The sequence below is a fragment of the Xyrauchen texanus genome, chromosome 50, assembly GCF_025860055.1.
Source record: "Xyrauchen texanus isolate HMW12.3.18 chromosome 50, RBS_HiC_50CHRs, whole genome shotgun sequence".
NCBI classification, from domain to species: Eukaryota; Metazoa; Chordata; class Actinopteri; order Cypriniformes; family Catostomidae; genus Xyrauchen; species Xyrauchen texanus.
The window spans coordinates 6934570-6957436 of record NC_068325.1 but is presented as its reverse complement, the minus strand read 5'-3'; the positions used below and the strand labels follow the sequence as shown (position 1 = coordinate 6957436).

The window sequence follows — 22867 nt, the reverse complement described above, 5'->3', positions numbered from 1 at the left end:
ATAAAACCTTGCTTAACTGTTGTGTTTCAAAGATTTACCTTTACCAACCAAGAAAAACATTCTATATGTAGATGTTCACATTCTATAGAGCAGCGGTCACCAATTAGTGAGTCCGGACCCTGGCTTGGTTCCATCCGGACCATGAGATAATGACAACGATTGTCATATCTTAACATTTCTATAGTTTTAGTGAGCAGTGTTTCAAAACAACAGAGCTATACACACCACAAGCACTCAGGGGGCGATCAGCGCTATATCATCTTTTACTCAAGCGCCGAATAAGCTTCATTCCTATTCCATGCATTTTGCCTCTGCCTCGCGATATACACGAGGCATCGCGTAACGCCTGATGAGTTCCAGGTGCGGTTATTTTAACAACAGCAGCGGAGACACTGTGAGCAGCAATGTATATGGAGACTGGCATCTTTGCAGAAAATGAGAATAAAGCTGAGTGAAACTATCTTCATCTGTCTGATAAATGACTAAGAGAGTAAGAAGGTCACAAAGATACTGAGGTGCGTGACCAGATAGAGCTTTATATACATAGAGCAGAATTTTAAAATCTATCCTCCATTATATGGGGAGCCAGTGTAGGGATGCTAATACTGGTGTAATGTGGTCAGACTTTCTAGACCCTGTAAGGAGCCTAGCAGCTGCATTCTGGACCAACTACAAATGGGACAAAGCAGTTTGCGGCAGTCCGGTATACAATGAGTTGCAGTAATCTAACCTTGACGATATTATCGAATGAATCACAATTTCTAAATCTGATTTAGAGAGAAAGTGTTTTACTTTTTTAATTGATCTCAGATGGAAAAAGCTGCTCTTAACAACAGCACTGATTTGTCTATTTAAAAGTAGTGATGAGTCCAAGATCACTCCAAGGCCCCTTGCATGATTTTGCACATTTAATGATAGCAGACCTAGTTGTTCGACCAGTCCAGGTAAAGAGGACTTGGAAGTGCAAAGAATCAGGACTTCAGTTTTACTCTCATTTAATTGTAAGAAATTGTCAGCCAGCCAGAAAGCACAAGCCAGCCAGCACTCTTTATTTTAAAATTTAGATATGTTTGTCAAATTCTAGGAGTACACAAGCATATACTGTAGCTAGCTTCAATGCTTATAGACATGGACTAAAAGCCACATAACTCCCATTTTGAATGCATGAGGTCTTTAAAACATTACCAGAGCAACATTTTGGTAGTGCTTGGATAAACATTGCTACAGGGACATTTCCCTTGTAAAACTGGGAATAACAGTTTTACTGTCTCATAAGTAATCGTGGTATTGAATCTGTTTAGCATACCAGTCTATCATTTTAAAACTTACCTGACTGTCGAGGCCCAACAGTAGAAGCATGACGAAGAAAAGAACGGCCCAAAACGTAGGCAGTGGCATCATAGTGACAGCTTTAGGGTAAGCAATGAAGGCCAGGCCAGGACCTATTGGGTAGAGAACAGAAAGAAGGGAAACACAATTAGCAGGGCTAGCCATGTGCACACTTTGATCTATGCCGCTGTGGCGCGTTTCGTCGTCGGCACAGACCAAAACGAGACATAAAACGAAAAATAGAGCGAGTATCTTCAAAACAAAGTGATCAAGCCAGGCAAGATTACTGCTAATGGTTCGCTGCAAGTCCAATGACTCATCGCAGTTTCTTGAGAAATTAGCATCATGATGTTAGCTTCAGCTAATATTGAAATCTAGAAAACGAGCTTTCTAGGTTTCATGAGAGTAGTGCTATTTCCCATGTATTTCACCACTAATTATGTATAACACCACAAAGAACAACTTTAAAAATGCAACAGAGACAACATACAAACACCTCTTGCTAACATTACTGCAACATCAGGATTCAACCTGTTCAACAGAGATTTTAAAAAACAGCACAACACAAAGATAAAACCAAAGAAGAACTCAAAACAATAACCAAAGTAACAAAGCCTTAATGTCCAAGTAGCAACTAGCTCCTAGACTTCTCTCAACTCCAAACTCAACTTCGACACTCGTCTTTGCACCATCCTCTTTTTTTACTTCATGTCATTTGAAATGCTTAATTTTAAAAAGTATCCAACCAAATCATAAAGTCTTCCTGTTATGGATCCGGTGGCTCAGTACAAACTTCATTTTGCTAATCTGCACAGAGGTTCAAGTAAAGTTTAAGTTTGTCTGCCATATAAACAAAGTGATAAAGATGTACTGTATCTCTCATGCACCTCATTCGAGCCAAACACACTTAGACCAGAGTCTCTTCTGTGACTGGCCAAAGCATGAACAGTGTGGAAGACTACACATTTGAAACCAATAAAAGAGAGCAATCAAAACATCAATGGCTCTCTCTCCTTGTGAGAGCCTCTTAAACAAGAAGTTGAACCACAGGAGAAAAAAAACAGTTATAAATCTTAATACAGTATGAGAGATGAAGAGCCATCTTGAGAATAGTCCAATATCCCTGCTGAAAAGACCAGCTTAGACCAGCATGCATTTCCATGCTGGCCCAGCCTGATTTATTCTTGTCTGGTGCTGGTCTAGCTGGTGGATCTGGTTCACCAGTGTGGGCTTTTTTCATGATTTTGGTAGACAAAGAACGTCTTATTGTTTAACCTAGTTAAGAAGCGGGTAAGGGGGAACACCAGCACACCAGCATCCCATGCAGGGACTAACCTGTTTTTTGCTGGTAATTGCTGGTATGCTCTAGCTGGTGGATCAGCAATAATTATCTGATGAAGTTGGTAAACCAGCATGGTCTTTCATTTGATAAAGGTTGACCAAGAAGACTTGCTTTTTAGCTGGTTAAGAACCCTGCTGGGGGCACCAGCACACGAACGTCCCATGCTGGGGATCAAGACGTGGTCACACTACACTTTGCGCTCTATTCACTCTCACTCAAACACATCCGAATGCAGCAGAGTGGAAATGTAAGCTCATGCGAAAATATTTTGTAAAACGCTGCGTATGAAAGTTCAAGCTTGGTGAACTCTGAACTGTGAATTCGAAGGACAAGAGGAAACATGACCAATAGGAGACCAGAACGTCACATGCTGACCTCTTGGCTCAATTCAAAGGATACATATTTTAAAGTTGTGAGATTTATTGTTGCAAGAAAGTGAGACATAATTAAAAAAAAAAAAAGAAAATATTTAATGTTATTTGTGATTCATAATTTACTTACACCAGAAGCTCTTCTGCGTGACATAATATACTGGATCATTGCATTGTCCAAAAAAAATTTGTGAGCTCAAAGCCTAGTGTGACCACCCCTTTAGCCTTGTTTTTGCCTGTTAGTGCTGGTGCTGGTCACTTAGCTGGTGAAGCTGGTTGACCATCATTGGTCTTGTGATGCTGGTTGACCAAGGAAGTCTTGCTGGTTAAGCATGTTAAGAAGCCTGGTGGGAACACCAGCACACCAGCCTACTGGGGACCAGCATGCAAAACATATAACGTTGACCAACTCTGCTGGTCTATTCAGCAGGGATAGTTTACAGGGTAGAAGAAGGAACCAATAGGAAATGACTTGGTGACCTTAGACAAACTGCTTTAATAGATGTTGAGGAATTGAATCCAAAATCTTGCAAAGGCATGTTTAAAACAGATCAGGTAACTATTCCATCTGTAAATTGCCTTTGTAATGAAGATGGCACAAGATGCTTGATGATTCTGCTCACTCTTGTCAATCCAGCTGTGGAAACCGGCTTGAACGGCACTCACTGCTAAATTGTTGCTGTTTCACTAAACGGTTGATTCTTCTCCATTAGTGGACTAGGGCTTAATTTTTTCCAGTGGCTCCAGGAACATTCTCTTCATACAGTTCTATAATCTGTATGACGAATCCAAGCAAATTCCATTTCCGTCGAGAGACCCTCTACGTTATTCAATCAATATAATTTTTTTGGTTGTTTTTTAACAGCTGAATGTCAAAACGGCGAAGTTCCAAATTGTACAGTTTCTTTTTTCATTCATTTTTCGGAGTCCCAGATGTTTTATTCTAATTGTTCTTTTTGCTTCCAAATTGTCTATAGTCTTCGTTGTTTTTCACTACAGGTTTGACCAAACTTTTTTGGTGTTGTTTGCAGCAGCAGTGCCCACCATCACTGCTACTTGACCCTCGTACCTGACTCTGCCACATCGGCTATGTCCACCCCTTGCTCTTGTGCCATGAAGCCCAGGACGGAAAATATTGCGAAGCCAGACACAAAACTGGTAGCGCTGTTCAGGCCTCCCAGCAGCAAACAGTCCCTATGTCACACATATGTCATGGAGTTTGTTAATTAACACAAAGGAACCCTACGTTCCCACTTTTGCCCGTTGACTGGACTAATCCCCCCTCCCCGGGTTGTCGAAACCCACCTGTAACAGTTGTATTTGTATTTGTTGTAGCTTCCCAAAGACGTCATGGCTCCCAGACAGATGGCGTAAGAAAAGAATATCTGCGTTCCCGCATCAATCCACACCTAGACACAAGATGCCAAACTGTTTGTTGACTGACAACATGAATGGCAACACCAGTTAATTCTAACTTGTTTTGTTGATTAACTGGCGGGGAAAACTGAAATATTTGCATGAATTCTGTCTCTCATAGGTCCTTCCGAGCTGTATACACCATTAAGAGCTGATATAAATTGTTACTACTCCATGTCATGTTTATATTTGTGTAGCATTCTGAGTGAGGCTATCAAGAGCTTATTTATGTTGACTGTTTATTACATCCTCAGAGATGAGGCATTCTCTGTAAAATAGAACCTAGTCTTGAGTTTCTAATAGTAAACTGTACATCCAAAGCTCATTCTGTGTCACTGATGTACATTATTTAAAGGGTAAACATAACTTTGTCAGCCATCGAGAACTATCCCCTTTTAGGGTGAACTATCCCTTAATTTTAAACTCCTATTTGAGAAGATGTGTAGGTAGCCATGAGATCTTACCTCTGGGTCTCTAAGGCGAGTCACATTTGGGTACAGATAGAATTTGATGCCCTCGGCTGCCCCAGGAAGAGTGACACCCCGTACTAGTAAGACGATTAGCATGACGAACGGGAATGTTGCTGTGACATACACAACCTAAGTAGACAGGACAGTAATGGTAAAGTTAAATTAAATGCTACTGTTGTACGATAAAACCACAAGTGTGGTTGAGGATTTGACAATTTAGAAAAGTAAAGCAGAGCTATTTCTCAGGGTTTTTACAAGATTTGTCAACCATTCCAATAATCTGAATAGGACATTCTGTCAAAACTGTTTCCACGGCTAACATGCAATTTACAGCTTAACTTGACTGATGGATTAATACTGGCTTCAGTCGATATGCTTTTTGGTTAGAAAGTGGGAAAAAGAAAGCTGTTTCCCTCCGATTTCTTTTATATATGGTTTGGCCCAAATTCTATTGACCACAATGCAGAGGAGCACCTAAAACAACACTAATTATCTGTAAATAGTTTTGAAATTGCACTGTGCCACAACAAATATGCACATTCTCAAGGCTAAAATCACAGTTACAAAACTATTTGAGATTCAAAATGATGGTCAGTGTAGAGGGAAAAGAGTCTTAAATGCTCGCATTACTATAAAACAATTGATTTAAAACTGCATGACCGCAGGTGATGTGTACACTAGTCAAAAGAAGGTGTCTGCTGATTGACTTTGCATTCTCTATTGGGGAAGAGTTTCACTATCATTATAATGGGTGCAAGTCACCAGGTTACGGCTGTTATGTTCATGCTGATAACACTAGCTGAGATCAAATAGCCTACCTAGATACTAATCAAGAGCAATATATAAGCCTGCTGGTCACCCTGGTCTTGTCTGCTGGAGTTAGAGGCGTTTTGGGCACTTGTTTGCTGCTCATGCTGGGCGACCAGAAGGTTAACCAATTGAAGACCAGCTAGACCTGGTTGGTTGTCCAGCTAGACCACCTGAAGACCAGTTAGGCCAGGCTGGGAGACCAGCAGAAAACAACTAAGAACTGTCAAGCAGCTTCGGCTGGAGAAGAGTTCTTAGTCTCTTAGCTAAGGAGAGTTTTTAGCTGACTCGAGTTGAGAAAATGCATAAAGGTAGCCAAACTCACCTTCCCAGTGGACTTCACACCTTTCCAGATGCAGAAGAAGCAGATGACCCACATAGCAAGAAGACAAAGGGCTAGGTCCCATTTAACGTTACCTACATCTTCAATACCATCCGAGATGCTGAGGACATTTCGTCTGTGATGGAGAGAATGTGTGATGTCAGAAAGCATTTCAAAAGTGGTTCAAGCAATTGGAGAAACTACAGATTATGCCACGTTGGATGCAGGCTAAAAAAAACAGCTTATACCAGTCTAGAGTGGTTAGCTGGTCTCTCAGCCTGGCCAAGCTAATCTTGTTGGTACATAACACCACAGCTTTTTCTTCAGTTAAATCTTGATTACTGGTCTGTCTGCTGGTTTTAGAGAGGTTTTAGAGAGTCCTTATCAGCTGGTCTTGAAGGAAGATTGCAATACCAGCTTGGCAAGGCTGGGAGACCAGAAAACAGGCTAGGCTAGTGAAACCCATAGTAAATACCAAACATATTATTACTGAGTACTTACTCCCAGAACTCAGTGACTGGGGAAGTGAAGTTAGTGGCGTTTGCTGCAGCCCAGAGTGTTTTGTTCTTGCGGAGGGTGTCCTCCACACAATTTGCCGTGTTCCATTTGTTGTTGCAGCTTGCCCAAGGGAGCTCTGGTTGAAAGCATTGGAACAGGTAGTACAAGCCCCAGGCCAGGATTACGATATAGTAGATGTTCAGTAGAGAGACGATCACGATGGATGCGTAGCCGATGCCTGCACAAAAAGGGAATTACCAAAAATTAGCCAATAACATACAGGACTAACACAGCATGTGGTCTCCCATCCTGGTCAGGCTGGTCTGGTTTGCTGGTTTTAACTGGGTTTTGGGCACTCATCAGCTGATCAGGCTGGGAGACCATCTGACCGACCAGCAAATCCAGGTGAACACCAGCTTGGCCTGGCTGGGAGACCAGCAAGAAAGATTAAGTCAGCTAAGACCAGCAAACATCTTAAGGGCTGGTCACCCTTAATGTGTTTTTGTATCCTTCTAGGCATCACGTTTTATAAATGCCATATCAGGGAAAAAAAGAATGTCAACTTCGCTTTTTATTGCAGCAAGAACGTGTTTGGTCAGAATGGTCCCTTAAGTAACTTTAAGCATTTTTTTTTTCAGGCGACTGCAAGAGTAGATAAATAACTGTCAAACTTCTGTGAGAAGTTTAATAAAACACTTGTCCTTGCTGCTTAAACACGGAATAAACTTGTCCAGAGATGGAGGAAAATTATGTAAGTAATTGTTTCAGAGTCTGAGTTGTGTAAATCAATGCTGGCTAGGTTGACTGGAAAGAAAAACAGACCGAGATGTTGCCTCATTCGCTGGCACAAGGGTAAGTGTTATTCATCAATTTCAACTTAATGATTGTTCTCTGGTAGACTGTTTAAATAAGTAATGAATCTGTGGTCAGGAGAGATTTTTGTGAGGTTTGATAAGCTCTTTGTTATATAAGAGTATTCAGTGATACTTTTTGAGGGAATCTGGTTCTTTTTTCAAGCAAGCAAGCAGTCATTTAGCAGACACTTGTATCCAAAGCGACAGGACCAATCCCCCTGGAGAATTTGGGCTGTTCAAGGACACAATGGTGATGGGCTCATGGCTTCCTCTTAGTTGGGATCGAACCAGAAACCTTCGGGTTACCAGCTCTGAGATTTAGCAACATCACACCACACCTTAAGACAAAGCCCAAGAGATGACCAGTTACGCAAACTACTCTTTGTCAGCACCTGCTCTTATTAACCAACTGATACACAGCTGCCAACAGTGTTACCTGCTCTAGCTAGCTGGTGTAGTTATTTTAATGGGCCAAAGACCAATTTTCATTGGACATTAGGCTCTAAAAACATCATTCAGGGTCCTGCTCTGATGCTGTGCTTCACTGGGAGTCTAAGGGAACATCGTGATTTCTATTTGCACTGGAAAAAAATATGAGAGTTTATTGCACGTTGGGCTTTCAATCACTGTATTTTTGCCAAGCTTGGAAGTCCGACTTCATTATTCTCTATAATAATTGTTATGATATGATGATAACTGATATAGTAATCCAATGGGCGTAATTTCACAATTGAATCAATGATTTATGTGACTGATAGCGTTTAAATGTAAAATCAATGTGTGGATTTTGGTGAAAAAGATGCATTTAAGCCAGATGCACACTATACAATTTTTATGGTCCGTTATGATTGTTACTTGTCGGACAGTATGATATGATCCCACTTGGACCTTAGGTTAAAGACATGGAACACTGAGTGAAATTATGTCAGACTTTACAATACATATCATAGCCAAGACTTTGGTCCCAATTGTCCCAATTGACAGTGCTGACTGTGTGAATTATCTTATGTGGCCGTCGTAGGAGCAGTCACACTTCACGACAGCAACATAAAATTCCGGACACTGACAGAAATTCGTTGCAGGCTAGGATTCATCACAAAGGCAACTGATCAGCCATAGGTTTACATGTCACATTAAGCGATCACAGACTGACAATTTTTGCCCTACGACAAGAGACATCTTTTATGATCCCAGAAATGTGTCTAAAATGGAAAAATCGTGACCAAGATTGAACACTGTGAACCCTGCTTTAGTCTGATGTAACCCATTTAATTTACTTTTCAGATTTTGTAGATATTGCAAAAATAAAATTTTGAACTTAAGTCAATTAATTTAGTAATTTAAGATTTTATATATATATTTTTTTTTTAATTAGATTATTACAGTAGTATTTTGAGAAGCAGATTTTGGGAGCAACATTGCTGACACCAAAATAACAAATTGTGCCATTGATATGTCATTTCTATGCTTGCCCACTCTTCAAAAGCACAAGCCACTGAAACACACTATGAAAAATTGCCTTAACCCTTTAAAACGTCAACCCTAAACCTTACCCTAAATGCTATTTATATAAGCCGATGTATCCCTGCTCTGGCATTAAATGAGATGTGAATTTAATATCTTACATACCACATTTCAAAACATGTATTTTTGCACTACTTATCTTCAGATACAGCTGGTGGTATCTGTGACACACCTTACATTTTTGGAAGGTAGTCTCCTTACCACATATTAATATAACTTTTGTGCTGATTACTAACCAGTCCATGTGTGTTAGTTCAGTGATTAAACTGCTTTCAGTTTCGTTTATTCCAAGAAATAGGTTTGGTTCTTTATACTCTGGTAAAAATAAATACATGCTTGATTAGGAATCTCACCTGTAAATATGGGGCAAAGTTTCTCCCAACAAGTGATACCTCCCTCAGAGGTGAACTGGCCGAGTGCCACCTCCAGGAAGAACACAGGCAGTCCTCCACCGAACAGGAAAATGAAGTAAGGGATGAGAAAAGCACCTAGATGGAACCCAAGAGAAGATTCACTTAAATCTTTCAGTAATTATATCTTATTAAATACCGGGTTAGTGTTTTACTCTTATGTCTCATCGGAGGTTAGCAAGTTCAGTATGGGGTTTCGACACTTTCTCACATGGTTTTTTTGTACTTCCTGTTGTTGTGTAGTGAGTGTGATGACAGTTATGTCCTCAACCAAAGTCTAAGTGCTCAGACCTTTTTTAGAAGTCCCTGTAAATGGGTGTATACTGTATATACAATTATGTAAATTGTTTGAAAAAATATCTAAAAACTGTAAAAATGTCTAAGGAAAATGTTAATGGAAAAGTTACCACATGAATGCAGTTAATCAGATTCACTTCAGATTCAGTTCACCCAATAAATGTTAAGCTTTTGTCGTTCTAAACCTGTATGTTTTCTGGATTTCACCGAACATGGAAAAGGGGATACTTGGCAGATTGTCCAATTTGCTCATTTTTCCATATAATGACACCATAAAAGCACACCAGAAGTACCATAACATTAGTCCATAAGACTCTGTGTGATGAACGGACCAACATTTATGATGGAGAAAGGGTCCAAAATGTACTTTTTAGCCAACCATCCAAGGAGTCTGGTAGACGAAAAAAGATTTCTTTCAGGAAATGTTTTATTGTTTTTTTTATTGAAACAATTTATTATTGTTTTACTGCATTTTAAAAGTGAATTTGACAGACATTGGTTGTGCTTTATGTCTCATGTAGATTCAGTAGCAAAGTTGCTGCGCTGAAAAACACAGTCCGTTTATTTTAGTCTGGCTTTATCTCTGCATCATTGCTGTATGAGTGTGTTTCATCATTGCATCATTGGTGTATGAGTGTGAATGTGTGGGGGAATGGGACACAGTGTAAAGTGCTTTGGTAACCTCTAAGGTTAAAAAAGGCGCTAAATAAGTGCAGACAATTTACCATCATCAGAATGATGCACATTCAAAACCGTTAATGAAATGGTTATGGTAATTCTACTATTACCAGAGAATTTTTGTGTGTGGTGGTGAATCATTTAAACTTACTCACACATCCATTCGAAATACGAGAGTGGTTTACCTTCTTCACAATGGCATGAACGGTCCAGAACATTGCCTTCATCTTGTTTCTAGATATATTACTAATTGAGGCTATTGATGGGCAGCGACCAACTAGCTAGGGCCATGCTATTTAAACACCTGCGGCATTACTGACTGTAGGCCTACAAAGCCCCCTTGAGCACAAAAATGGAACATTACATTTAGAAGCTGACAGACATTAATGAAATTAAAAATTCACTGGCCAAATAGAAAATGTACCTGCATTTAGCGCTTGGAGGGTGTTATTTTTCTAACCCTATAGATGGAGGGAAAGATTTTCAACTTTTCAGTATGGCTATAAATTTAGCATCATCTGGCTTAATTTTATGGTGCTTTTTCTCCTTTTCAGAGCTTGATAGTAATATTACCTTTCACTTGTATTGTATAGAAAAGAGCAGTCAGGACATTCTGCTTTGTTGAAATAAACGATGAGAATTTTTTTCATTTTTGGGTGTTCTATTCCTTTAAATTCTTCGAAGCAAATTCTACTTGATTAGAACTAGCAAACCTTTTTTTTATTCATTACAATGTCATATCAGTTGTCAAAATCCAAGTGTATCAACAAATATACTCACCTCCGCCATTCTTGTAGCAGAGGTATGGGAAACGCCAAACGTTGCCTAAACCAACGAAGCCCCCGGCGACTGACAGAAGAAAGTCAAGCTTGCTAGCCCATTTTTCTCTCTGGGGGTGTTTTCCTTCTGCTTCATCCTCTGGCCTCGTACCTGGGCTCTTTCCTGGAGACGGTTTCAGAATATCTTTGTGGAAGTCCTTTAGACACTGGAGTTTCTCTTTCTGGGCCATGCTAATGTAGGCAGAAAACAATAGGTCAAAACTGATCTCTTGACAGAACCCCAAAGGTCTTATAACTGCAGACATTAAACTTTTTTATAATTTGTCCAAACATGAATACTTTGTTTAGAATAGCAGCTTTTCCAAATGTGAGAAATGTTCACACCAGAGGGTTACTTGATGGTTAAAACGATACAAGACAAATGTGAGGTTTTAAGACAGGAAGTTGCATACAACACAGGAGACGCACAGTGTCACAACTGCCAGCAACTTTAAGATCCTATCACAATACATTGTATAATCAGCCTAGCTGCGATCAACAAATAAACATACAGTATAAAACCAGTGGTGAAACTGAAATGATTCTCAGTGCTTTGTTCCTTTGTTGACCATAAATTGACAATGGAAACCACCAAAACTTCGCTCTGGCATTTTGGAGTAAGGAAGTAAGTACAGAAACAATATGTTGAGAAATTGTATATCAGGCAAACAGACATAATGTATCATGCACTTGACCGGAGAAAAACTAACATATGTGATTTAGCATTTGCAACTAAATGTATATATTAAATGTACAGAAACTTTAATATTTAGAACATCCGACTGAAAAATACAACTAAATCACATAAAAAGTCTGGGTATTGCCAACGACTTCACAATATAATACACATAGATTATACGTATACGTCATGATTCAACACATCGCAACGCATCACTATATCATAACTGGATCGCAACTGTTAAAAAAAGTAAGCACCATCGTCAGCATTGGCGGCATAATGTTGATTACCACCAAAAATTTATTTTGAATGGCCCTTCCTTAAAAAAAAATAAGGCACTTACAATTAAAGTGAATAGAACAAGCCCGTTAAAATGTTCACTGTTTCAAAAATATAGCCACAAGACATGAACAACATCGTGTTAACATGATTTTAGTGCGCTAAAACTGCTTACTAAACTTTTCTGTAATGTAATATCCAATTTAACAACTTTGTTGCCAAGATGGCGTAACGCCGTAAACCCTAAAAACAGACTGTAAAAACATTGATTTAAACAACTTTAAAGCTCAAATAATACACACGTTTTAACAGAAAAATTAATTTAAGTACTTTTATAAAATCATAAGCTTCTCATTTTTGCCTTTTAAACCCTCCAAAAATTTGACCCATTCACTTCCAATGTAAGTGCCTCAATAACGTCGATTTTTGCTTTTTTTAAGGAGGGATGAGATTAAATTATTTTTGTGGTAATCAGCATTATGCCACAAATGATTTATATTGAGTTTAACTTGTATTTTACCCAGAATATTCCATTAAAACTCTCGATTCATTCATGGGGTTTAGATTTATAGCTTGAGAAGTGGTCAGTGTTTATCCTGCCAATGTCCCTTTACTGAACAGTGTTTACGCTTACAGGATTCTATTCAAAGACAGAGTAATTATGTCAGGCTTGGCATCTTCTGTTTCAAAGCATGAACCAAACTTGCCATGGAGCCCCAAGATGAAATAACAGAGAGTAATATACTGAAGTCAGCTCCAACATCCCTGCCCACTCCAAACTACCTACAGCTTTGAAATGCCTGAACAAACTATAGCCCCACTGTGAGGCCGGTTTCTTAAACACAAGTCTGCTTTTTTCCTGCTCTCAAGGAGACGGAAGAAGACGGGGGAAGATTCATGGTGCTCTTGACACTCAATAAATACCCATATATTCGGTTTTCCGTTCCTTTCAGGGCTGTTTCGTAATAAACATACAAATTAATAAACATCCTAAAGCCCTGTCCCAATTCCCCCACTTGCGGTTTTGATCTTGCCTACTTACCGACTTGTCTTTCGTATTTCCGGTGTTTGGCCACTAGTGTGGAAGTAAGTGAGTGTGCGAATGACTTTTGATTACACGTTGGGAAACAACTTTATTCTATAAACCTGTGTGATGCATTAATAGCTACTAATACAAACCATTTCAATTATATGCTGATAAATCACCAAAATCACCAGCATTATTAGGCAAGAACAAACAAATAAGGTGATTATTGGGCGAGAAGGATAACAAAGAGGTAAATAAATATACACATAAATAATATTTGTAACTATGATGCTGATATTAAGTCATCCCAAACACGTTATATAATGTTGAATATTCTCATTTATACTGAAATATCTATCAAATAAATATATGCTTCACTTACATTTCACTATCTGATTGTAATAAATAACTTGTGTTGAAAAGCTTCCCTTAACGTCATCATGGCAAAAATACATTGAAGGGTAGGCGTGGGGCGTGGCTCTTGATCGTGATGAACTCTGGGATACACTTATCCTGAAAGACTCCTCCAAAGTGGTATTCACACTAGTGTGGATTTAGAGTGGGTTAAGTGCACTATATATCTGTCTGTCGGCCTGTCTGTCTGTCTATCTATCATATTTGACTATCTGACAGTCTGTCTGACTACATATAGTAGCTAGCTGGTTGTTTGTCTTACTTTAATGTCTGTGTAACATCAAACTTTTTAAACTACTTTAAACTAGGAGCCTGGGTAACTCAGTGAGTATTGACGCTGACTACCACCCCTGGAGTCACGATGTTCGAATCCAGGTTGTGCTAAGAGACTCAAGCCAGTTCTCCTAAGCAACCAAATTGGCCCAGTTGTTAGGGAGGGTAGAGTCACATGGGGTAACCTCCTCGTGGTCGCTATAATGTGTGGTTCTTGCTCTCGGTTGGGTATGTGGTGAGTTGTGCATTGATGCTGCAGAGAATATCGTGAAGCCTCTACACGCGCTGCGTCTCCGCGGTAGCACACTCAATAAGCCATGTGATAAGATGCGCGTATTGACGGTATCTGACGCGGAGGCAACTGAGATTTGTCCTCCACCATCTGAATTGAGGCGAGTCACTACAACACCACGAGGACTTAGAGCGCATTGGGAATTGGGCATTCCAAATTTGGCATTCCAAAATTCCATACTTTAAACATTCAGACAGTCTTCGTCAACTTGTCAAGTCTATTCATGCCAACATCAAAGTTTCTCTTAACAAAATGTACCTGTCTAGTTGAACAAATTCTTCTTTGTTAGGTATGACAAATTGAACAAGGCCAACAAACCCCAAATTAATAGTTAACTGTCATGTAGTATTTGTGTGTTATTTCCACTATAAATTCACCAGTAAAACAATGTCCCATTGCCAACTAACTGAGTTTCTATTCTATATTTTCGAAAACAGACCGGAAGCACACTAGGTGATTCACACTAGATTGGTACACAATTGTTTGAAGCAGCAATTTCAGAGGTCTAAAAAGATCAACAAATGCCGATCATCCCCTTGAGGTAGGTTAAATCTGTATATTTCCAAGGCTTAAGAGCTCGCTACAACTCAAACACATTCTGTTACATAACTAGAGCAAAATCCATACCAGCACTTTCCTATTCTATTCAAAACATTGTGACCCAAACTACTCTGGCAGAGATTCAAAGCAAACAATCTTAGTTAAAAATATGACTAAACTTGCAAGACCTTGTTTAATTGATTCAAATTGCACTGCCGTTTTTTGCCCATAGGTGGACAGCAAGAATTAAGAAATACAATTTATAGTACGAAACAAAATGTTTACAGATAAGACAAATACCATTTCATTAACGTTCCACCTTTTAATACAGGGTTTTTACACCTTTTGACCAATGAATTTCCAATAATTGATGACCAGTGATTTTTCCAAGACTTTTCAATTGGCTCAAGATTACTGGATAAGGATATTTCAAATTAATTTAATTTCACTCCAAAAGAGCTTTTGCTATCCGATACCTAGAAAGAAAATGTATTCACAAAATAAATTTCCATTACTTTTTCTATGGCATTTTAAGATGTTCCAGGACTTTTCCAGGCCTTGAAATCCAAGTGTTTTAGGTTTCCCATTATAGCAAGTATATTCTTATATTTTAAATGTGCAACAAATCCTTTGCCTTAAAGTATAAAATAAAAACATCAACAAAGTTGTACCTTTACAACTTTATTCTTTACATTCCTAAGTGGCCAAACATTATGGGCACTTTCTCAGTTTACACACAAACACAACCCCTACGTGAAAAAGAAACCCAAATCTCTATAAGGCAAACAAGAATTTCCTCTATATGTCAACACAGTTCATTTATGCCATGTCTTTCACTTACATTTCCTTCATGGCTGAGTCCAATTGGTCTATGTTGTTCTCTCAGTAGACACCATACCTCTGACCACACAGCCCCAATCTCTCAGGCTCAGAGTAAGCCGAGGTGACACCCCGACCCTCCCACAGACTAAGACAATTAAAAGCCATCAGCAGATTGGTCACAGCTTTGGAGCAGGGGATTACCCGAGCGATGGTAAATTTCCACTCCCCAAGAACATCAGAGGTCTATCTGAAACTTTTTATCTTTGCATGTGCGTTGTCCACTTGTGGCAATCCGAGCCGCAGACGCGACAAACAAGAGCATGTGGAAGGCAATCCACACCTCTGATGTGTTTCACTTGAACAGCTGATGGCTTGCAGGCTGGCTGTTGTCATGCCTGCTACTATTAATAGCTTTTTCTATCAAGACATGTGGCTCTGGCTAAGATGTTTGTCATGGAATGCCCAGCCAAATAATTCCTTTAAACTATCATTTAATACAATATGAACATGAAGCATTTAGTACTAATTACACCAAAACTGAAAATTCTATCATTGTTTAATGTACTGTCATGTTGTTCCAAACCTGTATGACAGATAAAAAGAAAGTCAAAAGGGATTTACAATGACATTAGGGTGAATAAAATACATTTTTAGAACAAACTTTTTACATTTCATAGTGGACCTTCAAAAGGCTTCTAAAAAGGCTTCTATGTCCGCATCTGTTGTTTTTCAATTGTTTATGTAAACGTACTCAATGGACTCGTTTTTTGACCTTTGTGCCATGTCTTGTTTTTTGGAATTTCGTTTTTTAAGATGTTGCGTCAAGTTCAATAGAACTTAAACTTTTGCGCGTCTCAAGTCACCTGCATTTTTGTGCTCGTATCCGCTGCTTTTTTAAATGGTTTATGCAAACACGCACTAGTCAGTGGACTTTGACCATTTAGCAAAGTCTTGTTTTTTCAGCATCGCATTTTTTCTATGCTGTTGCAAGTTAAAATGACTTTAAACGTGTCTTTGACACCTGCGTTCGTGTCACGTTCCGTTGTTTTTCAATTATTTAAAAGTGCATTAAACGGACGTCTTTGACCTTTGCGCAGTGTTTCGTTATTTTTTCAGAAGCCATGTTAACTTAAAAAGAACTTCAACTTTTGAAAACAAGTCTCAAGGCACCTGCATTTTTGTTTCCGTATCCACTGTTTTTTAATTGTTTATATAGACATGCACTAGAAGGACATTTTTAACTATTGCACCACGTCTTCTTTTTTCGCCGTGTCAAGTTAAAAGCAACTTTAATTTTTAAAAACGCGTCTAAACCTGAGACCTGTGTTTTTGTGTCCATATTTGCTGATTTTTTATTATGTAAATGTACTAGACTGACATCTTTGCCCGTTGCACCACTTCTCTATTTTTTCACTGTCAAGTTTTTTAGACGTTAGAACTTCTAATTTTAAAAAATGCATCTCAACACACCTGTGTTCTTGTGTACGAATACGCTGATATTCAATTGTTTATGTAAACATGCCATGTCACATTTGTTATACGCCATGCCAAGTTTAGAAGAACTTTCAACAATGCCTCTCAAGAAATCTGCATGTTTGACTGTTGTACCTTGTCTTGTTGTTTTTCAGCTTCGAATGGCTGCTTAATCTAACAGTCAACTTTAGATGTTGTTGTTTGTTGTGGCGGTATCAAATAGCCATGGCAAAGCAGTGCACAGAGTGCACATTTTGCACAATATTTGACTGACTTACAAATGTGCCTCAGATTCTGGTCAACATAGCATAGACAAAACCCAGTACATTTGCATAGGCCAAAATGTGGAAAGTGACAAAAGGGTATTGTAAGGGGGGACTTGTCTTGTTTCCCCCAGGCTTTGCATTTGCCAGCAAACATTGTAAACATTGTCGATAAATGGACAATGGCGATTTGTCATTCGAGGACCATTTTCATCATCTTCAGTCCAGGAAATTTGTTCAGAAAGCTGGAACAAAGAACCCCTTTTCCATTTTAGCCCATTTTGCAAGGAGAGCAGACTACATTGGAACATTGGCTAAGTCTGCTTTATTCTGAAGTAGCATCAGTATACTTACAACAGTAGTAGACCCCCTTCAGTCCAAAACATGCAACCAATCAATAGAGCGTCCTTCATTCCAAGAAGCCTCCAAGTAGCACCTAATTAGAAGTGATTTGTTCTTCCGCATCTATAGGTAAGTGAGTTATAGTAGCTCCTCTCGCATGTCGCCTGTGGCCTTCGGGGCTTTTGTGAACATTAATGTTGAGGTCACAACATCCTGAGCACCAAAATCCTGACTATCAAGGGAGACTTCAGGTCTGCAGTTTGTATGAAGTGCTTGGCCCATTGCATAACTGTCCCTATTTAAAAACCATGAACATTTCCTAAGAGCTGAAAGCATGTGAAACACTTTGCTTCCTGCACTCATTCCACCACATAGACTGGAGTCCAGAGCATAAGAAAAATCACACTGAAACGGTACAGTATGCATGAAACTGAAGTCATGAGCAGCTGAGTAATTGACAGCAAAGACCACTATACTGTGGTGGCGAATCAAACAGCAGAGCAGATCACACTCCAGTATCCACCAAGAACGTTTACCCTTGTGTACTTACGACTTCACAAATGTCATGCTTGTTCTAGTGGAATATATGTCACCCGACCAAACCAACATGCATAAAGTGGCAAGCCAAAGAGTCGACTGATCCAACAAAAACAAACTAAAATCTTTAATCTGCTGAACAAGTTCTCTTTCATGAGCTACCTGTGAAAATCCCAGATTCCCAATAAATGCATGGAGAATGAAGCTGGTTTTATCAAAAATGTGCAAGTCTTTATGGGTCATGAATAAAGGTATGTGAAACTAGACAGTTCACATACCGCAAGCTGATCATGCATATCAAAAAGATAAAGTGTAGAGCAAAAACAATGAATGTTTAAAGGAAGAGGGCCAGTGAGCAATGCAGCATTTGTTACAATGCCTTTCCTGATTTTGTTTAATAGGCGATTTGTGTTTTAAGGAATCTATTGAATGCAAATTTTGCATTGTTTGATCGCTCTGTCTGAAACTGGGCCCAAAAATGTAAATGAATAGAAACATAACAAGAGAACTAGGTCTAAATCAACATGCTGCAATGCTAGAGTTCAAAGTTTACACACCTAAATTCTGGGCTGAACGGTTTGTTGGCACTATGAAACAGTATTTATTTTGTTAACATGTCTGAATTAATTTTTTTATGATATCAATTTAAAGGTACAAACACTGATAGCTTACAGCCTCATGTTTGCAACCCTCTTTATAGACACCAAGATATAGACACCACGGTGAATTACTCTGTTTGTTGTCTAACCAAGTCTTTTTTTGGAAGAAAATGGCATCCGTCCTAAATGCATATTAGCTGTTACTCTTATCAGCAAGTGCTAGGTGTGCAAGTTGGCATGTGCAAAGGGTCGTAATGAAAACTCTGTATCCGGAATTATGTTTGTTTGAGCAGGGCAACTGACTGCCATTGAGCTGCTTGGCTTCCGCATAACCTTTTTAGTACTAGATTAAGTAAACCTGCTTTGTCTCTGAATTCCAAAATGTATACAAGATAATCCTAAAACAGTTGTCATTTTATCTCCATTAAGATAAGTCTGTATGGACAAAGTGAAACAATATGTTCAAATAGGACTCGTTCTATTGTTTGTCCATAAAAGATCAGACGGGCTTCTTCGGGCGTCTCGTTGCATCTCACTGTTGCTTGTTTTGAGCATTGCGTTTTTAAGATGGCGTGTCAAGTTAGGGACTACAAACTTGACGCAGCACAATGAATTAAACAGAACGCAGGTGTCTCAAAACTCTTTTTAACGGTTGACGTTGTTTTAAGTTGACAAAAGCATGTAAGAAACTCCATCTCGAGATGCTGACAATAAAGGAAGACGCGCCGTAACAACGTCAATGTAGCAAATGTTTACATCGGAAAACAATTGGAAAACAGCACGGATGGAGGCAAAACACATTCGGTGTGAATGGTCCCCTAGATGCTCCAAAAACCCATCTGAAGAGCTTGGTTAAGTTCCAAGTTTAAGTTGCGTTTTGCTCTAGCTGTTTTAAAGACCCAAGAACGTGGCCTGTGTCAACCGACCCCAAAAGATGCATTCGAGAAAACCAACTGAAACCAACATCTGATTACTCTGAGTATTGAATGTGCGTCCGTATTACAAACTTTCGCAAAATGATTCGCTGTGTTGTTTCAGACGGCAGTATATTCCCACCTCCGTTCGGCTGGGAAGTTCATCGATAAAGTGTTTTGCTGGTAGCACCATATAATGCATTGCTTGCAATATTTTCAATTCAATACAGCATACAAGTTTTATCCAACAGGTTGTTGTTGCACTCATAGGCGCAGATTTAGGTAGGGATGGTAGGGACATGTCCCTATCAACTTTCAGAAAATCGGTAATGTCCCGATCAACACTTCACCATATGGAAAATGCTTTAAATTGATATTGTGTTTTTTTATTTGACTTTTCTCAGTACCATTATTCATGTGTTAATTATTATTCTACCTCTTCTGAGGCAGCGCATTATCTGCGTTTTCACGTGGCACCTATTACTTTTCTCAATGCTATTGAGGATGCACCAATTACGTTTGTTTGTAATATTGATATTGAATTTCAGTACCGATAACCAATAATTCACTGCTCATTGCTGCCGATACGATAACCGATATTTAAAAAAAGTTTCATTTTGAATCCTTTAACCTAGAACTGCTAGCTAATTCATAAAAAGTATCTAATTTGAAAAATATGTGACATTTAAAAGCTTGGAATTTGGACTTAAGGTTTGGCGGATGTAACATGAATCAGAAATGTGTCTGTGTTACAATGTGCGCTGATCTGAAGTAAATGACAATACACTTGAGTAAATTCTATGGTGCCCATTTATAAAAGTGTATAGGGTAATCCTGATGACTCACTAACAGAAAGAGAAATTCTAACAACTGTAATAATGCGTTAAACCAAAATGAGGCGATATACAGCATGTAACCAACAACATTAAACAACAAAACACACAATGCAAACCCTAATCTCTGTATACATAATACTTGTGGTAGCAAGCAGACTGTGAGTGCAGTGGGGGTGTGTGTTATGTATGTGTGCATGCATTGTGCTCATGCACATCTCATTCACAGACGCTTTTTACAGCACTCATCCGTAACTGTTCCACTGTATAACTTATAAAATGTGAACACAATAATCATAATAGGAATAGGTGGAAACACAGATCGAGTAGTTATGAGTCATAACATTAGAAAAGTCTCAACTCATAAAATACAACAAGCACATTCGTTTCACTCAAAAACTGTTTTAGACTTCTCGTGTTGCTTTGTGGGGATTACTTCAAGATCTATGCAGCATCCCATTGTGTTTGGGCTTGTTTTAATCGCAATGCTGTGCTGTAAGTAGCGATGTGCTATTTCCCACATTCTCTCAACGTTTTATGAAGAAATAAATGAAAATGATTGCCCCCAAGTAACATGCATGTTTTTACTGAGTTCTCCTTAATGAAGCATAAACAGAATATACAGAATAAAAAGCATGTTTTGTCAATAAAATATACAATCAAATGAGGCCTTCGTGATCTAAATAGTAATTAGTTGTAAACCTAATACCTAATGCCTAATTTGTAATAGATTAAAATGTAACTACATATAAATAAACAATATGAGGAAAGATTAAGTGGGAGTGAGGGGAGTTGGAAAGCATAAAAATGTAAAGTGGTGTCAGTCCTCCATTATTCCCATAATTTGTATATTTTTATTTGTACATGTATACAGCTTTAGATTTCCATGTGTTTAATACTGGATAATACGTATTACAGAATGCCACTTCATGTCCCTTGGATATCTTTGATTTCTACGTACTTGTGAAAAATGTTGCAAGGTGAGGATTTCTTTAAAAAAAAAAAAAAAAAAAATCATAAATAGTTTTTATTTATCTATTAATAGGAAACTAGAAATAATGCTATTTTGATTATATATTACCAGGCTGAGATTCTTGCATTTTCTTAATTTAATTTACCAACATTTTGAATATTTTCCACATTGCAATGTCCCACCCAACTTTCAAACCAAACCTACATCCTTGGTTGCAATGTTAATCTTGTTGAGGTTATAGCACACTTTGTATGTGAAAGATGAACAAAAATCCATTTAAAACAATTTCTACTTTGTTTTTCCCAACTGTCAGGCTAAACTCTATATGAAAACCATCGCTGATGTTTCCATCGTGGGCATTTGCTGTCTATTCTTAACTTTCTGCTGTCAGCACTCAGTTATATTTGCCTGTAGTGGGAGTGTAAGAAACTGACAAGTGCAGAAACTTATCATAATTGTTTATGTCAAAACTGACTCGTAATTCTGGTATGATGTGTTAAAGCTATGTTAAATCATTATTAATCTAAAACTGAGGAAGAAAAAGAAACCAACATGCAAGATCACCTTTCGTACAAATGTGCAAAGCAGTGACTATATCATTATTACATATAGCCTTCCGAATAATAACAGTTTAATAACAAGAGATGAGATAAATATATATATATATATATATATATATATATATATATATATATATATATATATAAAACTGTTTAACCACTTCCTGGATGTCTTCAAACTGTTACCACCATCTGACACGTAAAAATAAACATCTTAATTTTCAAATAGCTTAAAATATATTTGACAGGCTATATATTTTTTTAACTTAAAAAAAAAATATGAAATATGAAAACCACTAAAGCTTTAATTATATATATATATATATATATATATATATATATATATATATATATATATATATATATATATACACACACACACACACACACACACACACACACACACACACACACACACACAGTATATATATATATACAGTGTCTCCCAGCAATGCATTAGCAAACAGAGGAAATCATTTGTTACCTTTACTGTTTATATGTTCCTTTAATTCCTTTGAAATGCTCTTGTCCCTTCTGTATTGTGCGGCGGTTGGGTGCTGAATAACATCGGCGTCGGTAAAAATTAGTTTATGAGCTTTTTTCTGACCTTTGTCTCTCGACATGGGTGACCATCATCACAAATGGAAAAACACCGGCCTGCCTCTTCAGTGCGTCGCTTCTTAAAGCGCCAGCTTCCTGCGTTCAGAAAAGCCGCCTGCAGACCGCATCATCTCTGCTGTGCGTTCTTGCGCCCCTAGGTGTCCTCAAGAGCACCATCAGAGGTTCAACTATCTACAAACACCCATCTTCTGCACTTGATTGTAGTTTTCTAATCAAATCACTTTTGCAAAACACAATATAGCGGCTAGTTTCAATCAGAAAGGGCTTAAATTATAATATTTATCCTACAT

At 38.4% G+C, this 22867-nt stretch overlaps 1 protein-coding gene across 2 annotated transcripts in view; it reads right to left on the bottom strand.

Moving 5' to 3' along the window:
* LOC127640960 (sodium- and chloride-dependent taurine transporter-like) overlaps positions 1-22616 on the bottom strand; it is a 33579-nt gene extending 10963 nt beyond the window's left edge. Inside the window, exons 1-9 of one of the 2 annotated variants that reach the window (XM_052123702.1) lie at positions 22441-22616; positions 11099-11328; positions 9287-9421; positions 6559-6793; positions 6061-6193; positions 4923-5057; positions 4348-4451; positions 4112-4236; positions 1330-1442 (exon numbers count right to left, since the gene is read on the bottom strand). In XM_052123702.1, the coding sequence (XP_051979662.1) occupies positions 1330-1442; positions 4112-4236; positions 4348-4451; positions 4923-5057; positions 6061-6193; positions 6559-6793; positions 9287-9421; positions 11099-11327 (1209 nt within the window). In that variant the 5' untranslated portion in view covers position 11328; positions 22441-22616. Of the gene's footprint in view, positions 1-1329; positions 1443-4111; positions 4237-4347; positions 4452-4922; positions 5058-6060; positions 6194-6558; positions 6794-9286; positions 9422-11098; positions 11329-15481; positions 15609-22440 lie in introns of those variants that run through there. The other variant, XM_052123701.1, reaches the window with a different exon arrangement.
* Positions 22617-22867: the final 251 nt, after the last annotated feature.